Below are 10,514 nucleotides of genomic sequence, written 5' to 3'. Positions count from 1 at the left end.
CAAGCCATCTTATATGATGCCTTTTCTGTTTCAGTTACAAAACTGTAACAAATTAATCTTGCAGATTAAGTAACAAAACAAACATACCCCAAAACGATCCAGTTCAGACCAAAATGATTGTTTTTCTATTATGTTAACTGCTATAAGTAGCTACAGCTGCGAGTGGTGGAAACTGGATCATATATATATATATATATATATATAAAGGAAAAAAGGACTAGAGGAGTGAGTGGATTACGCTTTGTTCATCTTTTTACCAGGTGGAGGCGAAATCATGTGGAAGAACAGAGGTTAAAAAGGTGGTAGATGGGGTAGCTGGAAACAGCACGTAGAGTGAACAACACATCTAGCCTCTCCTAATGAGAGTAACAGGAGTATTCTGGCCCGCTGTTTAAAATGGCAGATAGACTGCTTTCTTAAGATTTAATTTATTGATGTTTGCATAGTTTAAGAAAATATGCTCAAGATGATTTCAGAAGCCATATTAAATTACAGGAAGACTCAATGAGTCTTGATACATTATTACATGTCAAGCAGTACAATATTTGGAAGCCGTGTCCAGAGCAGACAGTTCAAGTGAACAGACAACTATTTTTGAAATGTTAAGTTGTTAAGCTCTGGTAAATCTACCACAATTAGAGTTCATATATTTGCCAGTTTCTGAACAGAGTGCAGTACTTCATGTTTCTGTTCCTATCCATTTGCTTTTACACTCATATCATCTTGGCTGACAGTTCTAAGTTACTGCAACTTCCAAAATTATTTTTGGAAGCATTTTATGGGGACAAAAACATAAATTATGGAAAGAAAATGATTTCTCATCTCCCTTCTCACAGACATTCACAAATTAAAAAGGAATCAATTCTAAGAAGTTTCCCTGTAGCATCCACACTGTACAAGCCTTCTCAGAACAGGAGTTTATCCTGGCCTTCCCATGTGCACATAATAAACCTGGTACTATTTCCAATTAGGGACTGTATAACAAGCAAGAGAAACTCCACCATCCCCACAAAAAAAAAAACAAACAAACAAACGACACATCGCACACACACTTCATACTATATGTGAAAGATGCCAGAATAACTGCCAATTGCAATGATATGCAAAACTACGATGTGATCTCTTCGAAAAAAAACCCTACAGAACTCAATTTAGAGAATTTAACAAGCCAGCAAAAATGTCAGTATTTCCCCCCCACCTGAACAAAAACTTTAACAGCTTGCATTTATTATAGTCATGGCTACTTTCTTGGTAAATCCAGCACATGGTGTCTAAACTAACAGGAACAGACTCCTCCTCTGCCATCCGTCTGCATATTTGATGATCTATTTATGCACCTTCTCAAAGTACTCTTTAGAAGCTTCTGGAGTTGGCTTTATCTGTAAATAAACATATTACAAGTTGAAATAACTTGGGTGTACAGGAAGAGACAAAAAGAAATAGAAGCGCAAAACTTAAAACCCTATTTAACAATTCAGATTTAAACAAACTATTAATTCTGTATGTCCACTTACTGGCATACACTCTCACGAATGTTTATCTTAGAAATATTTTAGAAGTGAAGAACTGAAAACAATTCATGTTGCTTTGACTTGGGCTCTGCACAATACAGAGACAAATTTAAATTACATATAGTTTGGGAAGCTAGGGAAGATTAAGTGTTCATATGGGCAGGAGGAGAGAAGGGGTGGGGCACCCTGCATCCTCAATAGAGTATGTGTGAACACTTAGTCCTGAGCATAAACATCAAGTTGTTCCAAGTAATCCCATTAATTCCCATGATCAAAGCCATTTCAGAGCTTTAAGTGAACACGTGCTCAGCCTTGCAGGTTTTCCGTGCAAAGGTGCCATGACTGGGCCCATATTTTAAATAATACATACCGTGGGGGATTCTGGAGTCCAGTTTGCTGGACAAACCTCTCCATGAGTTTCTACATACTGGAATGCCTTCACCAAGCGAAGGGTCTCCTCCACACTGCGGCCAACCGGGAGATCATTGACACTCAGATGCTTAATGATTCCATTAGGATCGATGATGAAGAGACCTCTGCAAAACAAGTAGTTTGAGCTTTTAGAAAATGAACTCCTTACCATGTTTTTGTGCATGTCAAATTCTGTATGTTGCAGATGCAGTCATTCTAAAAAATAGGTCCTACTGGAGCATATGGAGCAATGATATGCAACATTTATACAATTGTGAATGTGGCCTTATGGTTACTTCCTTTTACACAAAGGGTGAGACTTCAAGTCTCTGATCAGAGCGGGAATGAACAAAATCCAGCCTGTGGCCAGATCTGGCCCACCAAATGCTGTTATCCAGCACACAGTTGCTTCCCTGAAGGAGAATTGTATCTGGACTGTTGCTGCCCTGGCTTTTGGTGCCTGTTGCCCATTTCCCTTCTTCATGCCAGCCAGCTGCAGTAGCAGTAGCCACTCCCCTCCCTGGCCTGGCCCAGCCTGCCCTGCCCTGCCCTGCCCTACTCCCCCCACCCACTGTATAGTCCAAGGCAGGGGGTGCCGAGCTCCTGGCCAGGTTTCTGCCCGTGAGGCTGTCTCCACATCAGCCGCAGGGTTGGAGCCTTCACAGACCAGACAGCCTGCCCCAACAAGTCAAAGCTCAAGTGAGGTTCCCCCCATTGGTGGGGAGGGGGTGTAGGAGAAAGGGGGCCAGGATCAGTAGATTTTCCGGGCTCTGCCAGATCGGGGCTTGGTAGGGGTGCAGGCACTGCTAATGAGGTGCCATGCTGGGTTCCCATGCACTGCTTTGGGCTGCACCAAGCGAGTGTAGCTGGAGTGGCTAGCACAGCTGCTGTCCAACCCTGGCACAGTTCCTACCCAACCCCGAGTCCCTGGCACATGGCTGGATCATGCAGGAGCCAAGCCAGCTGCACCTATGTGGCTCAAAATGGCCCACAGGAACACAGTGTAGCACTAGCTTGGCCTGGCCACATACCAGGGACTCGGGGTAGTGGTGCAGGGAGAAGGGGAGAACACAGTGCAGCACCAGCCCAGCTGGACTCTCATAATCCATGGCTCCCTTCCCCCTTCTTCCTGCATCCCTGTCCGGAGTCCCCAGCACATTGCCAGGCTGTGCTGGTGCCACACTGTGTTCCCACAAGCTGCCTTAAGCACCTCATGGCTCCTGCCTGACCAGGCCACGTGCTTGGGACAGGGGAGGGGGTACAGGGAGAAGGGAGCCAAGAGCTGCAGGTTATCTAGGTATGGCCAAGTCGGTGCCAAACTGCCTTTCCCCTTCTCCCTGAACCTCCTCCACCACCCTAAGTCCCCAGCCAGGTCATAAAGGAGCCGTTCCAGCTGTGCCCATGTGTCCCAAGGCAGTGCAAAGGAACACAGTGTGGCACTGGCCTGGCCACATGCTGGGGACTCAGGGAAAGGGGTGGCAGGGTGCAGGGAAAAGTGGGGAACAGAAGTTAAGTTCTCCTAACCTTTGTCCACCCACCTCCTTGTCCTTTAGCCAGGGGTGGGGAATTATTTGGGCTGAAGAGCCACTTAAGCAGATCTGGTGAGCTATTGCAGGGGGAGGGGAGGGGAGAGGGGATATACTCACCCCAAAACACTCACCAAAACTCCTTAAGTGGTCCCTCCAGCCCACCCCTGGTTTAGAGAAATAAAACGAAATTAAGAAAGTATAACCTCCATCAATACCTTCTAGCTAGGGGAGGAATTCTTCCTGTTTTGGAGCTGGTGGGAGGAGGAGTAAACATAAGGGCATGTCAGCATGGCAAAATGCAGAGCATGTAGAGATACCCAAGCTAGCTCTGAATGAGGTAGCTCAAGTACCAGAAGTAGTAGCCACATTAGTACAGCAGAACTACTTTTCCTGGTTGGAAAAAAAAACACCACGCAAATACGGATACAATGCTCTGAATTCCAGGAACAGGGAATTATTGAATTGAGAGCTATGCCTAATTCCAAGGATGCTTTGACTAGACATTTAAAAGAACTTCTCAGGATCAGTTGTAATATACTAAAATTGGTTGAGTTTAACTAGAATTGGCAACAATTATCATTAGAAGCTCCATCCTAAAAAAGTAAAGCAACTTAATTTAATTTGAAAGGTTCTCTCTCTCTCCTCGGTAAGAGAAAAAAAAACCCCAACAAAACCCCCACAATACACACACACAATGGGGTCGAAGTTAATGAATTATATGGAATAAATAGTTTTCCTTTTAAAACATCAAAAAAAAGGAACTCTGGACTTGAGTACAGGGTGCAAAAGAGATTTTCAGTCCATGGAGTCCATATAAAAGCTACAAGGAGACAAATGGCAGGCTCCTTTCCTTCTCAGCATGTAGGCAGTTCTGCTGTATCAAACATGTATAGCTAGAATTTCATGGGCATTTCCAAGTTAGAGACTGGATTCTCTTTAGACTTCTTCATAGTCATTATTACTGATCTAACTTATTCACCTCTCACTCAGATAAGAAACAAGGGCTGGACCTAACTCATTTTGCCTGTACCTGAGCTGAAAACAAAACAAAGCATCCTCTTTCCCCTAAGGATTCCTCAGGAGACTGATTCAGGGCTTCATTCACTGACCTCTGCAAGAACACAACCCCCTTCCCACCCTCTAGAAGAGCATTCAACAAACTAAAAAGTGAGCCAAGTAGTCTTACATGTTCCCTTTTTTACCCCTAAACTCGTTTTGAGAGAAACAGGGTGCACAATGTTCTTAGAGCCAGTGACCAACAAGAGGTTACCAGCAAACAGGCTCTTACCTTAGCGCTAGACCGGGTCCTTCTAACAGCACGCCGTAATCTCGGGAGATTTGTTTTGTTAGATCTGACAAGAGGGGGATGTTCATGTGGCCCAGACCACCACTCTAATGGAGAGAAATTGAAGATCTTTCATTAAGCTCCTGCTTAGCATCTTATTTCCATTTCATCACCAAACACCTATCAGAATCATTCATTAACCTACGCTAAACATGGTACAGTTAGTTCAATACTCTAAACAAACCTAATTTCCAGTGTTTAAACGGAAGCAACCGCACACAACTATTCAACAAAACCCCTGTTAAAACCATTCACACTAACAGTATGAGACCATGGACAGCAGCAATGGTCACTTTGGATAGGTCACAACACTGCTATTCAGAGAGAGGACCAAGTCTTCCTCAACTAGGCCAACACTCATCATTTTTCCTTCCCCATCTACATTACCTAGCAGTGGCTGCATGAAAAGCACAGGAGGAGACACAAGTATCAGGTAAACTGGATTTCTAGAAGGGGTCTCTTAGGCATTAATCTGTCCACTTCTTTTCTCTCCTGTCTCTCTCTTTTCTCTCTCTTTCAGGCTCTAATTACAAGCAGTGGAGAGAAGTGGAATACAAAAGGCCTGGAAAGGCAAGGCCAGGAAGTTGTGGGATTGCAGCTGGAAGACTCCTTATGCTTGAAGCACCTAAATGAGTTTTGAATACATTACAAGAGATGGGTCAGGAAGGAAGCACACTTTCAGGTCCCGAAGTTCAGAAGAACTTCCAGGGGCACAATGGATTGTAACCAATGGGCAAGCTAAGGGTTTTTTAAAATGTGAATGGTTGGCAGCCTTAAATAGCAGCACAGCCATAACCAACAGAAGCACTGGCTTTTCACCTGTTAACACATACTTAGTATGTATGTGTAGACCATATATTCACAGTACAGATGTTCACATTTGTCCATGATCACAGCATTTTGAACATTTAAATGATTGCTGCATTTAAAAAGAGAGTTGATATTTAATAAAGCTACTTTCCCCCCAAGTAGACACAATCAAGGGAGTCTATTTAAAGTGTCTGCTGATTTTTGCAACACTGAGTGCTAGAGATAAACTACCTATCCTTGAAACAGGACTGATGATTTGTTTGTTTTTCTATTCCTGGCACAGACAGTTAATCATTGTGTAATCTCGGGCACTCAAACAGACCCTGATTTTGAAATGGCTTAGCCACAATAGCCTTACTCATGTGAGTAGCTAGCTCTATGTTAGAGAAATCAATGTTCATTTTCCCCCTCAAATGAAGAATGCTTGCTCAGTTTTGGAGAGTGCTGGGAGATCAATGGATCAAATAGGGCTCTGCAAGTGCCAAATATTATTGCTTCTATGCAGGGCCTTACATTGAAACAGATTCACATTTTGGAGTCTTGATCCAAGTTTTTATGATATGAAGAGACCAAAGCCAAATATTTAGTCAAGTACATCAGGCCTAGAAAAGCCTAAAATATAACTTGCCTTAGAACTTATGTAAGTGAAGTAGTATCTTCATGTTTTAAAACAGAAATGTTAACAAACTTCCTACTCTCTCAGCATGCTACAAAAATAAGCTGCACACAAAAAGGCAAAGTGAACTTGCCTGACTTTACTTATTCCAGTAAGTTGAATGCACTTACAGCTTTCACATGACCATATCAGCAATATGCAATCACGTCGGACATGGGGGTTTTTGGTACCGCCCCTCTTCTCCCTCCCCTCCGCATTAGGCTTTCTAGTTTGGGTCTTGTTGAGAAAGAAAGACTACTGTATTTTGGCATTACTAAGCATAAGTGAGACCCTACATAAACAGCCATTTTCTCTTCTGCCATTTCTCTACTGAGGGTGTAAGATGACCTGCCTTAGAATGTGTGTAAATGAAGTTGTATCTTTATGCTTTAAAACAGGAATGTTAGTAAATATTTCAGTAGACTGCAGCTGTTGACATAAACCCTCTAATGAACCATTTTTTCTTTTTTGATAACTTCATTGACTTAATGGAGACAAAAATCAGCTACTGTTAAGATCTAGGTAGGTACACATAGCTAATGGAGATTGAGGTAACTACTAAACTATGTGTAATCCTGAATGGACTGTTTAAGTGCATTTAGCTGCTTAAACTTGTAGTCCAGTATAAGATAAGTTACAATATTTATCACAGTGTGCAAAATGCAACAGTCCCAAGAAACATACCAGACAGAAAAACCCAGACTCCAAATCAGGACATCCGATTCAAGTATTCCTGCCCTCAAACTGCAGAAGTCAGCTATTACTACAAATGAGGAAAGCTTAAACCTGATACTTTTGAATGATTATCCATGTCCGCAGGGCTTTGTGTTTATTTTACAGTTACTAAAAAACAAAGAGTTAGAGGAAAATCATAATTACAGATCCTCCAAAGGTATTTAACCACTTACCTCCAATTTAACTTAATGGAAAATAAACACTTAAATACTTTTAAGAATGTGGGCCATGATGTTTCAAAAATCAGTTCTTAAAATTGGATTACTAAAATCCCTAGTGTGAAGTAAACTCTTATAGAAGGACTGCCAAGGCAAGTGCTACATATTAAACTAATCTGTTTTAGATGTGGTAAATCTATAGCAGTATAAGCCTGTATAAAGTAAAAAAAAAACAACCCACAGCCAAAGAATTCAAGGACACTTGGAACTACTTCTGTAGCATCACACAGGTGCAAGGAAATACACAGACCTGAGATGACAAAGGCCCTTCTTAACAGATACCAGGGAAATGAATGAGTCTACTCTTAAAAGGTATTCAGGAGTCCTGAACATCTTCCACTCTCATTGGAGCCAACAGCAATTAGTCATAGACAGCTTAAAGTGAAAATTTAAGGATAAAAAATTGCTGGCTAAATACCATGGAACTGAGCAGGGTCATCTGTATTTCTGGAGATATATTATCAAAGCACCTGAATAATGTTTGCGACTGTACTGTGGATTATCACATTCATCCAGTAGTTCTCAACCAGAGTGCTGTGGCACCATGAAGTGCTTTGAGATCATTTCAGGGGTGTTACAGGGTGCCTGCCACACGTTAGCACTGTTAAAAGTGCGCACATGATAAAAGCAGAGACTTCACGTAGAAATCCAAAGCATTAGAAACAGTCTGACGTGTTATCCTCACATGAGTGGGAAGTATGAGCTGGCATTTTTTAAGGGGTGCCTCGAGTACAACATGGGGTGCTTTTCATGAGGTTGAGAATCACTCCATTAAGCAAGTCCTTTTTCTCGAAGTACTTCCTTGGAGATAAGTCTACTCCCTGCCCCACCTTTATTTCCTGAATGCTCCAAATTTAAGTGTACAAACTCCTCTGTATGTACTTTTATTCAGTCAATGAAAAAAGTAATTAAAAAATGGAGAGCAGAAACTTATGCTTGAGAGCACGCAACTCTGCAGACACTCGGGGCATTTTTACACGTACTTTGGGATGCAGTGCCAGGTTCTTTAATTAGCGAGCCACATTAACTAACAGCACCTATGCGTCATGTGCATCAGCATCCCCACATCCCCATGCTGAAAAAACAGCAGCAGGGCACTTTGAACTAAAGCTCATCAAATGTGTTATTTCAAAGCGACCCGTCACCATTTTTTCAGCACAGGGACGTTGATACACATGATGAAAAAGGCTGCTGGAGCACAACAATTTTTATGCTCCAGCCTGGATTTCCCACGTGTCAGAGCAAGCTCCACACATGTCTATAGGAGCCCTTGGTGATGTTGAAGACAGTCTACTTGACTAACTGTAAAATTCTGCAAGCTTCACTTCAGATAAAGTGAGCTGTTGCTTGCTTATCAATCTCTGAATTAGTCCAAACAGTGCAACTCTGCCCTGCCTTCTGCCCAACTTCAGGTTAACCCGTTAACCCGGCTGACTGCCTCTCTGCTCTTTAAAAGTGCTGTTGCTGAGAAAAGAGTCACCCAATTCATACCTTCCTTGGGGTATTTATCCATGCCAGATGACAGAAGTGAGAATCCACAGACACAGCAACCACTTCACAGTTCACATCACGAAATTCATTGGCTTTGTCACTAAAAGCCACAATTTCTGTTGGACACACAAAAGTGCTGGACAGCAAAAGAAAGTAAGTTGAAAGGTCAGTACAGAGAACTTTGAACAGAATCAAATACATTTGTCTCTAGGCACAAAACATGCTGCTGAATTGCAGATTTTACAGTTTTGACAGCTTTACAAGTTCTTGAATCACTCATTTGATTTCTAAGATACTACCTGAGTGCCAACAGGTCTTGAAGCTACAACACAGTTAGACAGCACACCAAGATTGAATGCATTTTTAATTTCAAATCTGCAAGATGTTTACACATGTCAATTCTTGGGTGTTACACTAGGGAAGCTGGGACCAACCTATTTGGCAGACCACAAATTAGCCCTGCACTTTCCCAGAGTGCTGCTTTGATCCCCTTCCCCTGGCTCACCTGCCGCTCTGCTTTCTCCTCCCTGCCCAACCTGCCTGTCACCTTCCCAGTCTGCCGTGTGCCACACAGAGGCTGCTGGTGCCACTTGCGGCCTACCCTCCATTAGAGAACCATGGAGAAAAGAGGCTAAAAGAGAAAAAACACCTTGCCCATCAAGATGCTGGGAAAGACTCCCAAGTTTTTACAGAATGCATACCCAACACTCCCTTTCTGGCTATCTTTGGCTTAAATGAACAGCTTAGTTGGAGATCCACTGGCCGTGGCAGAGCCCTCCCCAACACTGAACCCTTCACCTCTTGGAGCTGATACAAGGTGCTGCCCAGCACACCCTCCCTGCACCCAGCACTCCCCTATGTAGGGACACTGTGTGAAAAGCCACTGCTGCACTTTGGCAACAGGATTTATCCCCAACGGCACACTGGAGTCATTGACGGTACCGTTGCAGTATCAAACAGCCGCCTCCCTAGAGCTCTTATCACTCTCACTCCAGAACAAGACCCACAGGATAAGAGGACGCAAGCCATCGTATAAGTCATCGGCAGTAGTTTCATAGCTGTTAATCTATGGGCCCCATGCCTAAGCAGGCATCTCAATGAAACCAGGGAAATAAAAGCCATCGAAACTCACGGTAGAGGTGATCTCTTTTATTAGATCAACTAGATTTTTGCACCAAAACCCCCGCAACTGCCTTTAATTGCAATTAAAGAGTATTAGACTAATTAGATTTTTGCAAAAAACCCCAACTATCTTCAACTGCAATTAAAAAGACAATTTTTTTTGGCAAAAATCTAGTTGGTCTAATAAACGCACCCCCTCTACCGCGAGCTCGGATGCCTTTTGCCTCTGGACCGATTCAGCTACAACCCAGATCCCCAACACGTGGGACGTAAAAGCTTGCACTCACAAATCCAGCGGGTAGAAGAAGAGCACCAGATACTTCCCCTTGAAGTCATCCAGGCTCATTTCCTTGAACTCTCCGTTGAAAACCGCCGTCCCTTTGAAGTAGGGGGCGTGCTGCGTGACAGCAGGAACGAACTTGGGACAACCTGGAGGGAGAGAGTCACCTTATCCTGAGACGCCGGAGCAGGCGGCACGCCGGGAAGGCCTGGGGGCAGGATCCCAACCCGCTGCAGCACCTTGGCTTGGGGGGGACGCAGCAGCACCCAAGGGCAACCCCAGCCCAAATCAACCCAGGCCAGGGGCAGGGACCCGCCTTACTGGTGCTGAAGGGGCGGCGGGGCAGGGGCTGGGGCTCCGCCCCGGGCCCGCGCGTCCTCCCGGCGGCGGCGGCAGCGAGGGGCCGC

At 43.8% G+C, this 10,514-nt stretch overlaps 1 protein-coding gene across 1 annotated transcript; it reads right to left on the bottom strand.

Moving 5' to 3' along the window:
- Positions 1-412: 412 nt before the first annotated feature.
- Positions 413-10,510, bottom strand: PRDX3 (peroxiredoxin 3; the record flags this gene model as incomplete). Its single annotated transcript, XM_006020562.3, has 6 exons — positions 413-1,379; positions 1,882-2,047; positions 4,740-4,843; positions 8,706-8,841; positions 10,115-10,256; positions 10,429-10,510. Coding segments are annotated over 6 exons (684 nt in total), but the record flags the coding sequence as incomplete, so codon positions are not given.
- Between the last annotated feature and the right edge of the window lie 4 nt (positions 10,511-10,514).

This window comes from Alligator sinensis, unplaced genomic scaffold (assembly GCF_000455745.1).
Source record: "Alligator sinensis unplaced genomic scaffold, ASM45574v1 scaffold527_1, whole genome shotgun sequence".
Taxonomy (NCBI): Eukaryota; Metazoa; Chordata; order Crocodylia; family Alligatoridae; genus Alligator; species Alligator sinensis.
Note: the sequence above shows the minus strand (reverse complement) of the source record. Positions and strands in the feature narration are given on the sequence as shown.